Raw genomic sequence first — 21,547 nt, forward strand, 5'->3', positions numbered from 1 at the left:
ATTACCTTGTAGTACTGCAACATTTGGTGGTGCTGACAATACCTCTCCCTCACCTTTTCATGGGTCCATCAGGTGTGGTCCAAGTCCATGGTCCTGTACCTGGTAAGTATGATACAGTTTTTTATGGATCATGTATACCCCATGAGTTAAGGGCTGCCATATTGCCTTATGTAGAAATGTTGTGTTTAGCCAGAGTAGAATATTTGTATGTTCAATTCTGGAACAGCTGACTAGAGTTTATTAACTGCACAATCACAGGTGTGAATGTGAATGAACATTAACATGTTTACAGTTATAGTTATGAAGGACTACACAGCCTGGAATACATGAGGCAATTACTCCAAGATGCCTGTTCAAACACAAGAGGGAGATGGTCCACACCTGAGGCAGAGACATTAGTAATGGCATATCATTCTCAAGATAGGTGTACTGGGTTTTATGTGTACTTCTATCATGTATAGTGTCATATTGCATACCTTACAGGTATAGTGTACTGGCAACTTTAAGTGGATGTAGCTGAAGTGCAGGTTATAAAGGCCTTGACTTCTCTGTGTATGTTGTTGTGAGGTTGTCTGTTGTGCATGGGAGCAGAGATGGGAAGATGTGGGATTTGTAATGCAGTTCAGTTGTGGATCCACATCTCTATCACTCTGTGTGGATTACCATACATAATAGTGCAGGTAGTAATGTACTGCTTTTGTCTTGCTTCTCACAAGTGAGCGGGGGGGGGGTTGGAGTATCTCCCCTCACAACCTGATGCCAATGTCTCATTGGACTGTGATGATGATGGTGGACATAGTGAGGAGCAGGTGCAGTTGTCAGGGGCTGAATCTGTCCCAGAGGTTGACATCCCTCTCCTCAACCCATTGTCACCGAGCAAAGTCAGCATGCCCACACATATGCAGTCCCCAGAGGCCACATATATTGGACAGTCAGAGGGTGGTGGCATTCAAAATGACAGTGTGGCGACTATGGCTTCAGTGAATGTACACACTCGTCATAGCCAGAAAGCTGGTGAGATTCCACATAGACGGATTGACAGGGGTGCTGATAGGAGGACTGCTGTCCATCTACCATCTGTTGCAGATATAACATCACAGGTCACTTGGTGCATGTTTCAGGCCATCATTGAGGCACAGGCACATTATGAACGCAACACCAGATGGATGCTTAGGGTTTTGGATGCATCACAGTCTGACATCTGTGACTGCCTTCACCACACTGGGGACACCCTGGACCGGTTCACTGATGCAGTGGACAGACAGTGGGCTGAGACAGTGTCTGTCTTGGACTGCACATTGTCTGTGCAAGAGTCCACATGGCCATGCACAGTCACTCTCCTGTAGTGGCAGTACCTCCAGCACTACAGAGGGAAGTGTGCTGTCCACACCATGATGTGGCAGACCATGGGCATGTGGTCCTGGGCAGTCCCATGGAGGCCCCATCAGAGAGCAGTCACCGTCAGGTACTAGTACCACATCTGACCTTGGGCATGGTGGTGCCAGTGCTACTCCTGGCAGAACCAGTTCCTGTGTTTGTGGCCGGAGACAGTGAACTGTCTACTCTACCATGTATGGTCCACAGCTGTCCAACATGCACACATGTAGGACTAGCACTGTGCTTGACTGTGTACATGCACACACTCAAACACCCCTGTCCCATGCAGGTCACCTTCAGATACACACACCACCTCTCCACAGCCCATCTAACCAGCACCCCTTCCTGACTCACACACATGCTGTCAACTGATTAGTACAGCCTAGACCTGCAGCACCCCCACTCCACACCCTGTGCATTTGATGATACCTGTGCCACATACCTGCCATCCATGCCATTGATTCTGGGAAATGGAGCCATGTGTCTGATGCACAGGGTGACTATATTACTTGACATGTACTTGTGTAGTGCAGTATTGTTTTGCCATGCCACTTGTAGGCCACAACAGGTACTATATGCTGGCATGTGTCATGAATATGCATCAAACTTTGTGTTTCTTATGTTGCATGATGTATTTGCAGGAGTGTTACAGAATGACAGGTGTGTCATGGACCTGTGTATGCTTTTGTTGCAGGGGGTCTGAGGAGTTAAACCATGGACACATGGTGGCAGTACAGTGGCACGGGATGGCATAGCAGCATAGCAGAAATATGACATCAGCAAGGGACGGACGTATACGTGCATGGCTCCCTAGGTACATATGTGTAGAACAGTGCATCAGGGACAATGGGGTCAGTCAGCATAATCATGCATTCATACATTGTGATAAGGTCTGCTACCTTTGATACATGTCCCGTGGGTTTTCTGAACTTACAAATCAACAAGATGTGGTGATGGAGTTGACACATCTACAAATATCCTGTGTCTATGTCAGACTGGTGGCAGACATCAGTCATGATTATGGAGGGGAGGGCAATTTAGGGCCAGCAGCTAGTTACAGGGCCATAAAATGCATAAGTATTGCATGAGGATAGCCCATAAAGGCATGTTTGTAGTGCTGTAATAGCATATATTTACAAACACACAGATTTGACTGATGTGAGATTGGAACCCTTACCTATCTACTATTACACATTAGAGCTCACAGTACTTATTGCATGCACCACACAATTTATCTGATATTATATTGGCAGCCAGCACTCTTAAGGTGAATGATATCAGCAGGCCTTGAGTAGGGCAATTTAGAGGCCAGTATCTAGTTACAGGGCCATAAAATGCATAACCGTTGCATAGGACTAGCCCATAAAGGCATGTTTGTAGTACTGTAAGGGCATATATTTACATGCACATAGAGTTGACTGCTGTGAGAATGGAACCCCTGCCTATCTACTATTACACATTAGAGCTATCGCATGTGCCACTCAGTTTATCTGATATTAGACTGTCAGCCAACTCTCTTAAAGTGAATGACATGTCAGCCAACTCTCTTAAGGTGAATGACATCAGTAGGCCTTGTAGAGGAGGACAATTTAGAGGCCAGCAGCTAGTTACGGGGCCATAAAATGCATAACCATTGCACAAGAATAGCTCATATGGGCATGTCTGTAGTGCTTCAAGGGGATATATTTACACACACACACACACACACACACACACACACACACACACACACACACACACACACACACACACACACACACACACACAGCTAGCTGATGTGAGATTAGAACCCCTACCTATCTACTATTACACATCATAGCTCACAGTACATATCGCACACACCATAGGTTATGTCTGTTGTGTATGTGATTGCAGGCACAGTACTTGTGGAATATGCAAAGTAGCTTTGTGTTAGACAGCATGTGTGGCCTGCAGAGTGACATTGTTTGGTACTGTTATTCTATCTAGTGTCCTAGGAGTGGGGCACATGTTAATATCCCTGCTATATGTGTACAGTTACCAATATGGCCATATGTGGCTGGTTGCAGTTAGATAGGCAAACATGTGGGCAGGGATAATATGACCTGTCCAAGGCATCCAGTGAAACCAATAGACATTATACCATTGGCTCATCTGTGTCTGTCTGCATGGAGATATTCTGCAGGCACAGGGGTCTGTGGGTGAGTGGATTATCCCATGATTCCCAGCCTCTTTTGAATTTTACCTTGTGTTAACACTCTAATAGCAGTGCGCTTGACCTTACTGAGGATTCTTTCCTCATATAAATATGTATATACTGTGGTATTTCCTAGCCTGTGTTTACTCTCTAATAGCAGTGTGCTTGACCTTTCTGAGGATTCTTTCCTCATGTAAATATGTATATACTGTGGTATTTCCTAGCAGGTTTATCACACCTCAACTCTGGTGAGACTAAACACGATTATTGTATCCCGCTATTTCCTTTTGTACACTCTATCCATTCAAACTAGTGTTTATCCTCTGACTTCTTGTGTGACCTAAGTAAATACAGCATCTTAGTTATAATTTCCACTATTATTTCAAACTATTATGATACCGAGCTCTTTTTTACATCAAGCTTTTGTTCCTACTGGATATAGAATATAAAATTCCTACTCATGTAAGATATCATAACAGTTTTGTAATGTACCAATGTCTACTTGAAATACATGTCTTGTCCTATTTTGCTAATGTTATTGTATTGTAGAGCTTTTCTCCCCGGGCCTCCACTGAAAATGGACATATATCCAGCTGGACTAGCCCGGTCAACAAATGTAAAATAAAATCAAATAAAATAAAATAAATAAATAAATTATGTACTGCCGTGGCCTTGGTTTGGTTCCTTTGGACAACTATTTTGATGTGTGTGTGCAGATAACCTCAGCATTCTGAGGGTATGTGGGGAAATTCATACATCCATATATAAATATATATATATATATATATATATATATATATATATATATATATATATATATATATATTTATTTATTTATTTATTTATATATAGATAGATAGATAGATATAAAAACATATATAACAGGGACGGCTCTATAAATGTTTGTACTTTCTCTATATGAGTTATGTAGATATATGTGGCGAGTCTATGTATCATTGTAATATATATCTTTATTATATGTATTTGGGGTACATATTGATAGATACACTAAGCATGTGGTCAGACAGATATGTATAAGTAGCTGTCTGTATGCAGACACACTTCCACAAAGCAGGTCTTTGTGATGAAGAGGCAACAGAATTGCGCTCAAGTTAGCTAAGTGTAGGAGCATGTCCAGTGGGACTGTCAGTACTTACAAGGCAACTCCAGGCCAGAGCTACCTGTACTCCAGTCCAGGATTTTTTGTGCTACAGACACTGGCAGCTGCATCTGTTTCCTCAGTACAGCACTTCCCTGGCATTGTCCACAGCATTGCTGTATATTGTAATTAATATGTGACTGGGGTATATAATGTAACACCACACACAGGGTGACAGTCTGCATAACTCTCACTGTACATATATTTGCATAATGTCCAGCATTTCATATGCCTGGCCTGTTCCTGATACATGTATGGTTTCTGGTAAAATGTTGTATAATGCAGTCATTGAACAGTACTAACTACAGACAAACATGTGAGTGTTGGACTTTATATCCTTCAGATATTCTGTACTGATGCAACCCACATTTATACTAGCCACCTTCTAGGTTAATCAGAGCATCTGTAATGTCTGTCTCTAGTTTTGGCCCTTTGTCCTCCCATTCTCTCTGGCTTTGTCCAGCTTTCTTGCACTAACAGATTGAGGGGTATGACAGTCTGTGGGAACACAACCATATGACTATCTCACATGCAAAAGATGTGGATACTGCCAGATTCAAACCATCAACACCATCATCCATGCTAATGTCCCTATCCCACTGCGCCACACAGGCTAAAAGACAGGGATAGGTCATTCATCACACAATCAACAGCATACATGCGTATGTTGTTATCCCTGCATTATGTGAGACATACAATGTGTGTTTGGGTTCTATCGCACACCCCTGAGATTGGCTGGTCTGCTGATATATCACTGCTGACTTACTATTTCAGCAATTGTATGGAAACACTGATGTGTTGGGGGTGGGGGACAAACAGCCCTTAATCTGCTGCCATAGACAGTTGTGCGACTGTCCTGTGACCCCAATGTGTGCCATCTCCCTAGAATAATGTAGTGGATTTTCCAGCCATGGGGCCTGGTGATTATTAAGGAGCACATACTATTGGACTGGGTACCTGTTGTCCCATGTGGTTGTTAGATCTCTCCAAGTAGCCCAGTAGCCCACTATATTCCCTTGCACATATGGTGCAGGTCCATACATATGCTTCCATAGTCTAGTTCTCCTTACAAGTGTGTAAAGGTGAGTGACTTACCTTGTGAATGTAGCAGTTGATGGACCTGTAGTCTGGGGTTGACTCTGTCTGATGCATGCAGTACACAGCCAACACAAGGTTAGGTACAGGTTGTGTGGGCTGGCTGTTATCATTTTTAGTATATATCTGTGAGTTGGAGTAAGGCATCAGTCAGTGCATGTGCTATGTATTGTCTCCTCACCAAGGCCAGGGCATACTGGGCATGCCTACGTCCACCTACAGGGACATCATCAGGGGGCTCCTCCTCCAAGTCTTCCTGTGACTGTGGCTGTGATGACCTAGGCATTGGTGGGGGGGCTGTGTATCCTTTACCTTTGCTGATCCTGCTGTAGCTTGCTTCTGCAGGATCATATTGTGTAGCATGGCACATACTGTGAACATCTGTGCACATGTTGCCGGAGAGTACTGCAGGGCTCAATCAGATATATTCAGGCACTGGAACCATGACTTCAGCAGCCCAAACACATGCTCTGTGATATTCCTACTTACTATGTGTGCCTCATTTTGGAGTTCTTCTGTGGGTGTGTGCATTTCTGATGGGTGTCATCATTCACGGTTCCAGTGTGTAGTCAGCATCCCCCAGTAAATGGCCATGTGGGATGTCCCCACTAGCAAACATCTGGTACAGCTGTGATGCATGCCAGATATTGGAGTCATGATAACTGCCAGGGTTGCCAGCACACACATTCATGATAATGCCCTGGGCATTGCACATGACCTGGCAGTTGATGGAGTGATACCCCTTGCGGTTGACTTAGATTCTACTCTCCTCACCAGGTGGTGCCTTGATGTGTACATGAGTGCAATCTATGGCACCCAGTACCTCAGGGTAGTGTACCATATGGTAGAGGTGTTGCATACTGCTGGCCCTTGCCTTAGGGGTGAGGGGAAAATAAATGTGCTCACTGGTTTGTGGTAGCATGACATCCAGGAACTGGTGGAGTACCCTGGATACAGATGCCTGCGAGACCCCCATCATGTCCCCAGTTGGTCTTTGGAAAGTACCTGTAGCTAGTATCCTAAAAGCTACACATACCTTTGTTTCCACTGGGATGGGTTCCCCTCTGTTGGCTCTGGGTCTGAGTTGAGGGTGGCAGAGGTCAGTGAGTTCTTGTAGTATGTCCCTGTCCACCCTGTAGCACTCTACAACCTCCAGCTCATGTAGCTCCTGGGAGGTTACCCTGGGCCTGAACACTCTTCTCCTTCTCTGTCTAGGTTTGTTGTAAGCAGCAGCACTGACCTCAGCATCTAGCACATACAGATGTAGCAGAGCTGCAGCAGCCCCAAGCATTGCTTTAGTTAAAATTTCCACATTTGCACTCCACTGGTGCAGAGTATAGTGGTGAAATCAGATTGTTGGGTACATGCAACCTTTATAGTGCTCCGCTGTAGGTGCAGCCTGTGTGATTGGCTACATATGATGCATTCCACCTGCCAAGTACATCATTAAGGACTTTTAATGGCCCCATTCTAAATGAAACAGGGGTCATCAGTAATTAATATATCTTTGGCTTTCTCAGCCAATTTTTTTTTTTTTGACAGCCTTCCTTGCTCAGCGCTGTGGCGTACCACACAAACACACTCCATATAGGTAAACAATGTTCAGAAGTCACTTCACACACACATCCATGAAAGGTCATGCTCAGCACAGTGGTGCACCATGCAAAAACATGCAAACATGATGAAACATGCACCTCAAAGATAAACAAAGCTTAGCAAAAACTGTACACACCCTCTGCTCAGCTCAATGGTGCATCACACAAACAGGCATAGCTGAGCTCCACTGAGCTTACAAGTTCTCAGACAGACCCCTCCTTTGATGTCAGCTTCCTCTTCTCTGGACACCAGCACTGTTTTGTGCCTACACAGATGGGATCTGCAGACATGGATACCCCTTTGTGCTATTCAGTAACCCCCCTCATTTGCATAGTGATCTGTGCAAACAACTTGGAAACTACACAGTTCCAGGCCCTGCCTCATTAGCAACGGTACCATTCCACCATTGTAGATAGTCCACACAGGGTTCTATAATACATTACTGTCACATACTAATACATTTATTTTTTCCACTCTTTTTTTTTTCATAAAAGCATGTTTACACACTGCGGCACATCGCTCAAAAGGACCCAGATTATTTAAAAAAGTAAAATTATTTAAACTTATTTCCCATATGGTTTTGGACACATGGTGGATAGCTATGTTCATATTTGTGCATGCTATGCCATTTCTGTCCATCTACATATGTTTTACAGCCCCTGTTCTCTGTAGAAAGTCCTGTACTATGGACACTGGCACAGGGTCTTCAGGGTTGCCTGTCTGCTTGCTGGATCACTGTACCTCCCTCATTTGCATGAAATTCACCTGCTTATGAGGTGATTTGCATGCCACAGGTACTTCTGTGTTGGTGTGTGCATGCGTGCCCAGCTCTGTTTACTGAATCACATACCTGCGTATGTTTGTGCAAGGAGCATCATGGGAAATAAAACTGCAGGCTTTATTAAATTCCCCCCATGGTCCAACTAGAATCTGTCAAAATAATCCAAAAGTCATTTTTTCCAAATAACCTTTTTTTGCTTTATTCAAGACTATGTAAGTAGCAATAATTTTTATGGCTAGTAAAATATGTAAACAATTTAAAATAAAAACAATAAACAGTTATAACTGAGAATAAAATGGCAAGATGATCGCTTTTGTCTTGTAAGTATATGAAAGAGGCAGGATGTAAAACAAGTAAAAGCTGTACAAAATGTGAAACAATAGTTGGAAAAATTATTAAAATTCAGAAACTACAGTATGTCTTTTCTCATTTAATATAAGCATAACTTAACGAATATCTAGCATTCACTGTATATGCAGAAGACTACATTTATTCCACTTAGTCAGTAAACAACTGATATCCTTGGAAACATAGTGAGTTGCTCCCAGTCCAAGACCCTCCTTGTTGTAGCTGTACCCACACTTTGTCACCAGCATTGAGATGAAGCACTGCATTTAACGATGCTGTTTGGGCATTCCCTGCAGTACTAATACTGTGAATATAGTTGACTTTGTCACCATTCTTTTTCAGCCATAAAAGGGTATCAGTAGAATCCTTTGCTGGAAGCAGAGAGTAGGTGAAGACGTATACACCTGGGATGGTACAAGTGAAAACACCAGTCGCCTTGTTGTACCCATCTGCATTGTTGAGCACAACATTATCGTATGCTATGGGATCCAGAGGAGGTTTAAGTACTTTTTCTCCTGCCACGCAGGCATGGAAAGCAATTCTTGGGTTAACTATATGTTAAGAGAACAGGAAAAATATGTATTAGTTACACCATCTTATAAGTTAATGGCTAATAAAAGGACTTTACTGTTTTTGGGAACTTGCAGTTAATACACAGTGATAAAATCTGATTACATTCTATGTGAAAGAAAACACGGATGACTTTTCTACTACAACTGGCATCTAGAAAGACCCTGATTGACAAGGTAAAATAAGTGACACATTATTTTGTCTCTTATAAAAATATAAATTAAGCTGTCATCTGTATAATGTACATTATCTACATTTGCTTTCAACAACTATCAACCAGAATAAGTTAAAATGCATGATCAGCAATTGTTTGTCTAAAATAACAAGTTCATGTTTTATGACTGTATTTTGCACACTTTGACCTTCACAACCACACCTCAGTGAAACTTTACATTCAGTACCAGTTTAACCTCATGAAACGTGTAGTATTGATGTTGCTGACTTTTCAATGAAAACTATGAGGAAATATAAAGTTAATTAATACTGTTTAAGCTTTTTAAGTTGTGTTCTGTCTATGAGAGACCATGTGCTATAAAATATTGGGCAGGATTTACGATGGCTTGCACGGAGTCTAAGAGTAGTGTAAGACTCCATGCAGCTATCGCGATCCAGGTACAGCCTGAATGTGCATGTAAGAGAGCACCTAAAGCGGCTCTTACACGGGAATGGCGTGGATATGCTAATTACCTCACTGGCAGCCAAAAGGCATGCAAATGAGGTAATTTCGCGATCCAGGAAGCAGAAACCTGCCCGTGTAAGAGCCGTGTTATCTGCAGAAATGTACTCAGTTGATAACTGAGTACCGTTCTGCAAATAACACAACGGAGCATTGTCAGCTCCAAATAAAGGTTGCAAATGTCACAGGCAGCATGCCAATGGTCAAATATGTGGCCACTGGCAACGTACCCTGATGCAAACATGAAATAAAAATATTTTTTTTTTCGCCGATGTTTAAACATAGCGCAGCTCCGCACAAATAGGCTGAGCTATAAAAAAACAAAAAAATAAAAATATTAAACCCACAAATGTGGGCTTATGCAAATCATGAGTTTACAATGGAAGGGAATAGCAGAGTTAAACAACATGGCCACCGAGTAGGGGTTGCTAAGGGGGGAAGCAGAGTGTAAGACATGTAACTAAGCATTTGTAGGCAATCCTATGTAAATGTGTGGTAGGATAGTGAATCGCACTGTTACATAGAAAATGAGCACATTCCGTGCAGGGTAGGAGTAGGATAAGGGGGTGTAACAGAGTAGGAGAAATGTGACATCACAGGGGGGGAATGTATGAAAGGAATGCAGCTCTTTGGTGCACAGGGGCATGTGAAAGCTGTCAGTCACACATCATGGAAAGAGGAGTGTCAACAAGTAAGCATGGGAAAGCCAAGAAATGGAAGGTGTACACTATGGATAACACCAAAGTTTCTTGCAGGGCGTGCATGCACTCGTGTGCATGCTGGTAGGCACGAGTAAGCTAGAGTGCACACGTGTAAGCGTGAGTGCATGCGTTTAAGGCAGAATAAGCATGTAGGAGCCTGTTTAAACATCTGTAAGCCTGTTTGCACTGGTGTGCGTGTGTTTTAACCCAAATAAGCAGATTCTAGTCCGTCTAAGCATGTGTGCGCGCGTGTTAGTCGCTGTGAGCGTGTTTTTGCTGGAATGCACGTTGCTCCCCCCTGAGGAAACAGAAGGGGAAAAAGGAAGCATGGGAAATAGTAGGAAGCTAGCAGAAATTACTGGCAGAGCTAGCAGGTGAAAACAATCAATAGCAGGCAATTGCACAGGCAGAACAGTAGCCCAGCCCAGCACTTAAAACTCAGCAAACAACAGTGAAGAATGTTTCTCTCAAGAGACACTGAAACAGAGGAGTAAGCTATTAGAAGTGAAAATTGAAAAAGTTTCACTCAGACCAAAAATGCTACGGGCTGCCATAGCGGTTATAAGGAGACATATGCAACTTGCTGAGGGTGGTGACTATGCAAATGCTGCCAGACAACCCACAGTGAGGAGACAGAGAAGAGTGTACAGGCCCAGGGTCACCTACCAGGGGTTACATGAGCTGGAGTTAGTGGAGCACTATAGAGTGGACAGAGACCTCCTGCAGCAAATTGTTGAGCTGTGCAGGCCACGCCTCACACACAGAACCAACAGAGGGGAACCCATCCCAGTGGAAACCAAGGTATGTGCTGGCCTAAGAATACTAGCAACAGGTACCTTCCAGAGACCAACTGGAGATATGATGGGGATATCATAGGCATCAGCATCCAGGGTACTGCACCAGTTCCTGGATGCCATGTCAGCACATGTCGGTGAGCATGTATATTTCCCCAATTCCCGTGAGGTATTGGCCAGCAATATACGTCTCTTCCAGCAAATAGCAGAATACCCTGAGGTAGTGGGTGCAATAGACTGCACGCATATACGCATCAAAGCACCAGCCAGTGAGCGGGGTAGGGCCTACATTAACCGCAAGGGCTTCCCCTCCATCAACTGCCAGGTCGTGTGTGATGCCCGGGACATAATAATGAATGTGTGTGCTGGCTGCCCTGGAAGCTACCATGATTCCCATATCTGGCATTTGATGCAGCTGTACCAGACATTTGCCAATGGGGACATCCCACATGGTCACTTAGTGGGGGGTGCTGGCTATGCACTGGAGCCATGGCTGATGACACCAATCAGAAATGCACACACACCTGAACAAGAACGCCATAATGAGGCACACGCACAAACACGAAATGTAATTGAGCGTGTGTTTGGGCTGCTCAAGTCACGGTTCCGGTGTCTGGACACATCTGGTGGAGCCTTGCAGTACTCACCAACTACATGTACCCAAATCGTCATGGTATGCGCTATGCTACATAATATGATTCTGCGAAAACAGCTGCAGCAGGACCAGCATAGGGCTGGGCCAAACAGCCCCCCATCATTGCCAAGCCAATCACAGGCAGAGTGTGACTCGGAGGAGGAAGAAGCTGAGCCTGCCCCAGTAGGCAGAAGGAGGCATGCCCAGTATGCCTTGGCCTTGGCAAAGCGGCAACGCATAGCACATACACTGGCTCAGTAGGAACCCAGGAAATTATACCTCTTTCTGACTCACACATATAGTAAAAGGGATGCCTAAGTTGATGCAACTTGCTATCAAACATGTACAGGGAGTGTAGTATGTGCATCCAACATAGACAACCCTGCAGCACCACCTGAGGCATGATTGCCATGTGTTAAGCAATGTAACACCATGTAGTATATGCAAACATGATGACCCTGACTAACATCCTACCCTCACCAAGCATGATGCCACAATATGAAGACGAGATGATCAATTACAATAATTGTCTTAAATATTGCTGTTAGTCAAAGGGGATCCAATGCGTGCCAGCCTGGGATGACATGCTGAGCAAGACACGATGCTCCACCTGCTAGGGATGGTATGCACCTATCAGTCCTGGCCTGTAGGATACTGGCAAAGGCTGTTGTCACCCCCACTGTGTCTTGAATAGGTAAGGCTCAAATCACAAACCCACCTCCGTAGGTCATCATCATCATCATCATCATTCCCTTTTTCCCATTTACATGGGGTCGGGGTATCGTATTAACTGTCGCCACCTCTCTCGATTCAGTGCCACTCTCCTGCCTTCTTCAACACTCATGCCTGACTGTCGCAGATCTTCTTTCACACAATCCATCCACCTCTTTGCTGGACGTCCTCGCTTCCTCTTACCTTCTTCCTGTCTTTCCCAAATCTCCCTCACCAGATTGTCTTCTGCTTTTCTACACGTGTCCATACCATCGTGATCTGTTTTCTTTGATCTTTTCTGCAATTGGAGCTACTTTGGCTTCTGCTCTTATGTCCTCATTTCTTCACCTGTCCCGCAGTGTGCATCCTACCACCTTTCTCAGGCACTTCATTTCCATCACCTCTAGCTTCTTCAACTGTTCTGTATCATACAGTAGTACTGGTCACACCACTGTCTTGTACACCATAATTTTCAGCTTCTTTGGCATTCTTCTGTCATATACTACACCTGATACTCTATGCCAGTTGGCTGCAGCCCCTCTGATTCTAGCTTTGATCTCTTCATTCAGACTGCCCTTCTCCTCAACCACCCCTCCCAGATACTTGAAGCTGTTTACCTGTTCCATTATCTTCCCATCTATCTATATTCTCAGCTTCTTCTGATTTCCCCAATCTGCTTCCATTACCACTGTCTTATCTGTGCTTAGTTTCATCCCATGTGCCTTCAGATTTGCATTCCATTCTCCTATCCTTTGCTGAAGTTCTAGATCAGAGTCTGCCTGTACTGCCACATCGTCTGCATACAGCAGCTTTGTTGTTCTGACCCCTCCGACCTGTTTGCTGATGTAGTCCATTACCAGTATGAACAGCAGTGGGCTCAGAGCTGAACCCTGGTGTACACCCACTCCCATTGGGAACCCCTCAGTGAGGCCAAACACTGTTCGTACTTGAGTCACTGGTTCCTTGTACATAGCCTGTACTAATTCTACCAATGTTTCTGGGACTTCAAACCACCGCAGTACTGCCCAGATCAGCTTTCTTGGGACCTTATCATATGCTTTCTCCAAGTCTAGGAAAGCCCAATTTGACTCTCTCCTCTTCTCTAGTTTCTTCTCAAGTGTCTGTCTCAGTGCAAACATCGGGTCAATTGTGCTGCATCCTGATCTGAATCTGAACTGTTCATCTCCCATCTTACATTCTACTATTCTGCGTATCCATTTATCAATCACCCTCTCCAGAACTTTCATGCATTGTGGTAGGAGTTTGATGCCTCTGTACTGTCTACAGTTGTGGATGTCCCCTTTGTTCTTGTACACTGGCAAGAGTATGCTTATTCTCCAGTCATCTGGAATACGCCTTTCTCTCCACACTGCAATTAGTACCCTCAGGAGCCATTTCTCCAATAGCTCACCCAGCATCTTTATCATATCTGCTGTGACCTCATCTGAGCCTGCTGCTTTCCCTGGCTTCATTTTCCTTAGTGCTGCTCCTACTTCTTCTAAGCTGGGCTCCTCTTCTACTCTCATTGTAGGCTGTTTCTGGGGCAGTACCACTTCTGTGGGGTTTTCTTCATTCAGCAGCTGCTGGAAATACTCCTTCCATCTGCCTTTGATATCCTGTGGGCTGGTAAGCAGGTTGTTGCTGGAATCCCTTATGAAGGGTGTCTGACTATCTTCTTTATCTTTCTGTCTTTGCCTTGCAACCTGGTATAGTTTCTTTGTGCCCCTTACTGAGTCACTTTCCAGAAGCTGATAGAGTGCCTCTGATGCTCTATTCTTTGCTATTGCAACTTCTTTCTTAGTTTCTTTGTTAGCCAACCAGTAGTCCTTCCTAGCTTGGTCAGTCTTTTCAATATCCCACTTCTTCCTGCACTCCTTTCTTTTGATTACTTCCTGCACTTCTGCATTCCACCACCAGCTTTCCTTATGTACCTTATTTCCATATCTGGCCACATATCTTTTCTGTAGTCTTAACACATGCTGTTTTTAGGCACTGCCACTCTTCTTCAACTCCACCTATTTCCTCCTCTTCTTGGGGTGCTACAGCCCTGAGTAATTCCTTGAACTGTTGTACTTTCTCTCCAGTCAACTTCCAGGTCTTCAGCCTGGTCTCTGTTGACCTAAGAGCCTTCTCTGACCACTGCTTGCAGCTGATTGTGGCAACTACTGGTTTATGCTGTGAACCGACTGTTTCACTGGGGATGACTTTGCAATCATGGATTCTACCCCAGTGCCTTTTCCTTACTCGGAGGAAGTCTACCTGAGTTGGCTACTCTTGTATGTGATCTTGTGACTGTCTCTCTTTCTGAGCCATGTGTTGGCTACTATCAAGCCATTTGCCAGACAGAAATCTAGAATGGCTTCTCCTTCTTTATTCCTATTGCTCCACCCATGTGGACCCAGGCAGTCCTCATATCCTGTTCTGTCTGTCCCAATATGTGCATTTAACATTTAAGTCACCCATTATCAATACCAATTCATGTTGTCCTGCTTTATCTAGTGCACTCTTTTCCTCACTATCATAACCCTGCTGTGGGGCATAGCCTGAGATTATGAATACTGTCCTATCATTACACTGGAGTCTGATTGCCATGAGTCTGTCATTAATTCTTATGATATCCCTCACTGACTTCTGAAGCCTCTGTCTCACCACAATTCCTACACCTATCCACCGGAGTAGTAGAGTCTGGATCCCAAACCAAGTGGCTTTGTTGCACTGCCCTTCCATCTCGTCTCTTGGATACATAGGATGTCCAGCCTCCTCTGTATCATCATGTCATCCACTTCTAAGCTGCATCCTGTCAGTGAACCTACATTGAGCATCTTAGTTCATGTTTGGCAGGTTGGTTTTATGTCCAGCTTTCACTGGGCAACTAGACACCAGCCAGCCAGTAGCCTTTTGACCCAGGGCTGCTGGGGCTTTTATGGCGGGTACCTCCCAGAGTTAGCATGGGTCCCTGGGTCAGAGAGTAGGCCTGGTCCTCAACCCACTTATCACCGGTAACTACCCATGCCCATTTTTTTTGGCGACAGTCAAATCACCTAGAGCCATATTTTACACCGTCGAGTGGCTAGCCCTGCCATGGCACGCAGTTTGTGATCTGTGTTCTCCTATCTTGAGAATACTGCACACCACAATCGATGCCCAAAGCGGTTGTTTTTTTTTTTACAACTCTTCCCCCCATTGGGCACCATGTAGAGAGTCTGTGCTGCTGCCCACAGCTCCATTCATTAGTGAGTTTGAGATGGAAACACTCAGCATGCTTTTCGAACATGGGAGAAACCCCACGGGGGCACAGAGAGAACATGCAAACTCCAAACAGGCATTAGTCGGAGGTCAGGATCGAACCTTGTACCTTGTGCATTGAGGCGAAGACCTTAACCACTAAGCCATCTGGTCTCATATCTCCATAGGTATCACAAGGGATAAGAACCTAGATGTAATGCTACCCAATGCCAGATGTCCAAACTGCAAGATGCATGCAATCTAAACTCCCCTCAGCATGGAGAATGTTGATATCTGTCCTGTAACAGAAAACTGGGTTAAGGTTCACAAGAGCACCCTAACACTACCAGGTTACACCTCATACCTTGCCTTACAGCCCCAAAACATGGAACAAACTACAAAAGGAGGGTGAGTAGCAATAATTGTCAAGGATAACCACACCCCCATGTTGGTACCACAACAAGAAACAGCATGGATTAGCCATGCTCAAGTAACAGTGGCTAAGACTGCCTGCCAGTTTGTAGCCTGCTACAGACTACCCTCCTAATGCCAGGAACTGCACTTGGCCTACGTTGGAACACATGGAAATATCATGCTCTCCAAACAACATTATACTGGGTGACTGAAAATACTCAAACATAGACTGGGAGCATTATCCCAGCTCCAACACCCTAGGCCAAAGGTTCCTAGAATCCATAAACCAAAATGCTCAGGAACAACGTACCACTCCCACAAGAGGGGTAAGCATACTGGATGTGATAATCAGCAACAAGGGTACTCTATGGCCAGATGAGAAGTGTATTCCTCACTGGTAAGATCAGACAATAGAGTAATCATACAGGATATTCACATCCTGACCACAGTCCCTGGCCAGAAAACCACAGTGAAAAATATGTAAAGGAAATGTTGCACTCCTCCAAACTGATGTGTAATTCATTAAAGGCCCTGTGCCTGTGGAAAATATGGGCCACACCTCAGAACCCTCTATAAATGCGTTCTATGAACACAGTCAGGAATGCATGGATTATGCAATCCCAAATAAAACCAAGGCCCAATACCATACACGCAGGCATCTGGCATGGTGGACCACAGCCATTACCAAACCATGCAAGAGAATGAGGAAGTCACCACATGATAGAGCAAACCCAAAAAGGGAAGTAATCTCTGATCAGTATTATGGCAATAAAATATGGCCAGTCATAAAATCCACTAAGGCCAGCTACAACAAGTTGAATCTGTGAATCTTGGGCAATGTTATACCTGCCACATGTACACAGACAATCCCCTCCTCCCCCCAAGAAATACAAATATATGTGAGAGATGCAAGCAGGTCTCCAAAGTGGAGGCTGAGCTCTCTCAACTCAGTACTGTCTAAACTAGTCAGGAGGAGAAGTTAACCACACACACCACAAACCCACTCACATAGACTTATCACAACTGCAAAACAAAGACATAAACACACAAAAACATTCCTGGAGGCTCAAATTAAAAAACAACAAATCAAAAGAGTCCCCAAAGCAGACACCCAAGCAACCACTACCCCCAAACATAGCACATGCAACACATAGTACACAAAGTCGGTGTGCCAAACAGTCACAGCCCATAAGGGCAAACAACATGCCTGATACACTTGTAATAGGTGACTCCATAGTCCAGACACACTGATGTCCTGCTCACGCGACTGAACAAGGAAAAGGGTACAGCAAGCTGCCTGTAGGCTGCTACAATCCGCCATATAACACAGTCATGCAGGTCACTACAAAGCAAGTACAAATATGACTCAGTCATTGTCCATGCTGGTGTGAATAACCTGAGACGTACCTTCCTGGACTACATGTAAAGAGACATAGAGGAGCTCTCTGATTATGTAGGTCAGGCCGGTATGACTCTGACCCTGAGCAGCATCCTACCCCCACCAAGAATGATGCCACAGTACAAACACAGAATGATCAGCTTTAACAATTGGCTCAATTACTGGTGTCATTCCAAGGGGATACAATGTGTGTCTGCTTGGGATGTCATGCATGACAAGCCACGCTGCTTTGCCAGTGATGGCTTGCACCTGTCAACCCTGTGCATCTGGATATTGGCTATGGCTCTTGCCACCTCCATAGTGCCTTTTGTAGGCAAGGCTGGAAAGACAAACCTACCTCCCTAGAAAACATAAGTGGAAAAAAACATAAGTGTAATGCTGCTCAATGCCAGAAGTCTAAACCTCAAGATGCATGCTCTTGAGGCCCTCCCCAGTATGGAGAACATCACTGTCTGTGCAGTGACGGAAACCTGCATCAAGGCTCCTGAGAGCACCCCAGCACTACCAGGTTATACCTCATATCATGATTTTTGGCCCCAAAACCTGGACCAAACCACAAAAGGAGGGGGAGTATCCATATTCAGCAAAGATACCCACATGTCCAGGTTACTGACAATGCATGAAGCATCAGAGACCATCCATGTGCAACTAACTGAAGGCAAAACCGCTGTACAGTTTATAGCATGCTACAGACCACCCTCTCAGACCCAGGAACACCACTCAGCCTTCCTGAAGACACTGGAGAGTATGAATGTCTCCCCAAATACCAAACAAGGTACTCACAAATCACCACATAGGTGGTAATCCATTACGTATGGAAGAAGTACTCAGGAACCTAGGGACACAAGTGGACAGTAACCCCACATGCAACACTCACATTACCAACATGGCTAGGAAGACCACCTATATTGGCCACCTTATCATGAAAGGATTCACATCTGCATCAAGAAAGGTCATTGTGCCCCTATACTCTTCTCTTACCAGGCCCATAATTGAGTACAATGCCCCATTTGGGATGTGCCGTACCTGACACCTGCAGCAGTTAGAAAGACCACAAAAGTATCTCACCAAGAGGATAAAGGGTGTCAAACATTTGTCATATGCTGCCTGGCTGACAACACCCCAGCTGTATGCAGTCACATACTGCATACTTAGAGGCGATGTATGCCCGATGTACAAGGTCATGTCCAATACAGAATTGATGGACATGCTCCACCTCAGAAAATCCAAATCCATCAGAGCTGCAAGAGCGACAGATGTCAACCTCAACACATAAATAAATAGGATGTGCTGGAGGGACAGATTCATAACCCAGAGGCTCCCTACACTCTGGAACAGAATCACACTCCATGTTAGGCAGAGCCCCTCACTGACTCTCTTCATCAGGAATCTTGCCAAGTGGATGGGAGATCGTAGATTTACACTGGGGGTCTTCACTGTGTGACGTCTAGACAGAGGCACAGTAAAGTAAACCCTAAATGGGCATAATATTCACATAGCAAGGGGTGGAGAAAGCCACACACACTCTGGCTAGGCTGATAAATGCCCTAGGGCAGATAGCCCAGTATGAACCTATGAAGATACAAATTGTACAGGACACTAAGGATAATCACAAGGCTGTCTTAACTGATGGTAGGAACCTTGTTGGGAATTCACAGATATGCTCTGAATTAACAAATATTACAAACAATACACCAAACCCACACACATTGCCAACATCCAACCTGACAGGTTCAGTGCAAACCCCCCCCCCAAAATGACAAATATCTATCCCAGCAGAGTGCTGGCCCCCTGACATTGCAGATGCTGAGGTAACAGGTAGCATCTTCAAAGCAAAACACACAGCATCAATGGTACGAGATGATGTCCTGGGCTGTGTCCAACATGAACTCCAAGAAGAATGGAACGCCAAATAACACTACTGCTCAATTTCAGCCTTACCACAGGATATGTACCCAAAGAGCAGTGTACAGCAACAGTGGTCCCTCTCCACAAAGGTGCTGCCTCAATGGATACTGCAAACTATCACCCCAGAATCCTGATAAGCTTGGTCTGCAAAGCTATGGAAAGGATCATCATGGACCCCAGAAATAAAGATATTGGGGACCTACAGACACTGGACCCTATCCAGCATGGTTTTCTTAAGGGCAGATCCTGCCCCTTAAACATGTTTGACTCATCTGAAGCAGTCATCAAGGCCATTGATGAGGGGAATGTGGTCCACACAGCCTATCTGGACCTTGCAAAAGCCTTCCATACAATACCCCACGTGTTCATTATAGATACGCTCACCAGCTTAAATATAAACCCCTATGTCAGTAGATGGGTTGCAAATCAGCCCAAGGACAGAACTGACATGGTCAGAATTGCTGCAGCCATGTCAGACTACAAACCAGCTACAACTGGCATCCCACAAGGCTTGGTCCTGGGACCTCCCTTGTTTGGTATATATTTCCCATAGGTACAGGCCAACATGGAAGGACTGTGTCTGAACAAGTTTACAGAGGACTACAAACTGGGCACCATATCTGACCCTCCAGCTGACACAAGCATCCTACAAAAGGGCCACATAGAAACAGACAACTGGTGCCACAGCCATGTCATCATGCTAATTGCAGAGAAGTGTATAGTCATCCCCTGTGGATAAACAGTAAGTGCTCACCAGTTACCACATAGGTGTTCACCCATTAAGTACTGTATTAGTAATAAGTGACCTGGGGACACAATTTGATAGATATCTTGCATTTGACAACCATGTGGCTGTAGTGGTTACAGAAACATACCATATACCCACTTAATCATGAAGGTAGTCAGATCTAGATCAGGGGAGGTCATTGTGCCTCTTCAGTCATCCTTCATCAGCCGCACAATTGAGTACAATGGCCCCTGTGGGATGTACCTCAGCAGACACTCCAGCAACTGGAAAGACCACAAAAGTACCTCACCAGGAGGATCAAAGAGCTCAAACAGATGCCATGTGTTGCCTGATTAAACAAACTGCAGCTCCACACAGTGCCATACTGCCTGCCCAGGGGCAATCTGTGCCTGATGTATAAAGCCATGTCCAAGATGGAATCAATGAACATGCTGCACCTTGTATAAGCTGAATGCCAGTGAGCTATGCACATGAGAGACCTGAACCCCAGCACTGACATACATAGAACATGCTGTAGTGATTGATCCATAACCCAGAAGCTCCCTCCACTCATGAGTAAACTCCCAGTACAGGTTAGCCAGAGAGTCCCTCATTGACTCTCCTCAACAGGAATCTTGATGAGTGGATGGGAGATGGTAGGTTTACCCTGGGTATCACTGTTATGTCATGGGTAGACAGAGGCATAGTATACTAACCTTGAAATATGTCATGTCAAAATCCAGTTACAATGTGTTGAAGGACAAACACACTCTCTGACTAGCAGTAGAAATGGCCAAGGGCACATTGCTAGTGTTTGTCAATGTCCACCCAAGTGGTGGAATACACTACCAATGTTGGACAAGCCTGGTTTAAGTAGTCCATATCTGAACAAAATGCAGCATGGTCATATGCGCACAACTGGCTCTTAACCAGTCTTGTGTGCTCACTATGAATATTTAAAGCAGTGATAGGACTGAAACCCAGGATACTGTCCACCACAGTGAAAGTACTGAACCAGTACACTATACAATATTACAGTGTATGGTCAGTATGAAAGGATGTTGACAACTGTATGCAAACTATCCCATGGAAACCCTGCTGGCACAGTATAATCCCTTTCGGGTTCAGACACAAAGCAGTTGGGCAGTATGTACACAACATGACTCCCAACACACAACTATAAATGTGAAATATTGTGGAAGTTCACACACACCCACAAATGTGGTGGACTGCAGATCTCAACATATGGAATGCAC

At 44.7% G+C, this 21,547-nt stretch overlaps 1 protein-coding gene across 1 annotated transcript in view; it reads right to left on the reverse strand.

The window, feature by feature from the left end:
• Positions 1–8,356: 8,356 nt before the first annotated feature.
• LOC122791824 (C1q-related factor-like) overlaps positions 8,357–21,547 on the reverse strand; it is a 142,344-nt gene continuing 129,153 nt past the window's right edge. Inside the window, exon 4 of the mRNA XM_044059780.1 lies at positions 8,357–9,083. Within this exon, the coding sequence (XP_043915715.1) occupies positions 8,683–9,083 (401 nt within the window). The 3' untranslated portion in view covers positions 8,357–8,682. The remainder of the gene's footprint in view (positions 9,084–21,547) is intronic.

Source organism: Protopterus annectens, chromosome 17.part0, assembly GCF_019279795.1.
Source record: "Protopterus annectens isolate FY-2018-M chromosome 17.part0, PAN1.0, whole genome shotgun sequence".
Lineage (NCBI taxonomy): Eukaryota > Metazoa > Chordata > Ceratodontiformes > Protopteridae > Protopterus > Protopterus annectens.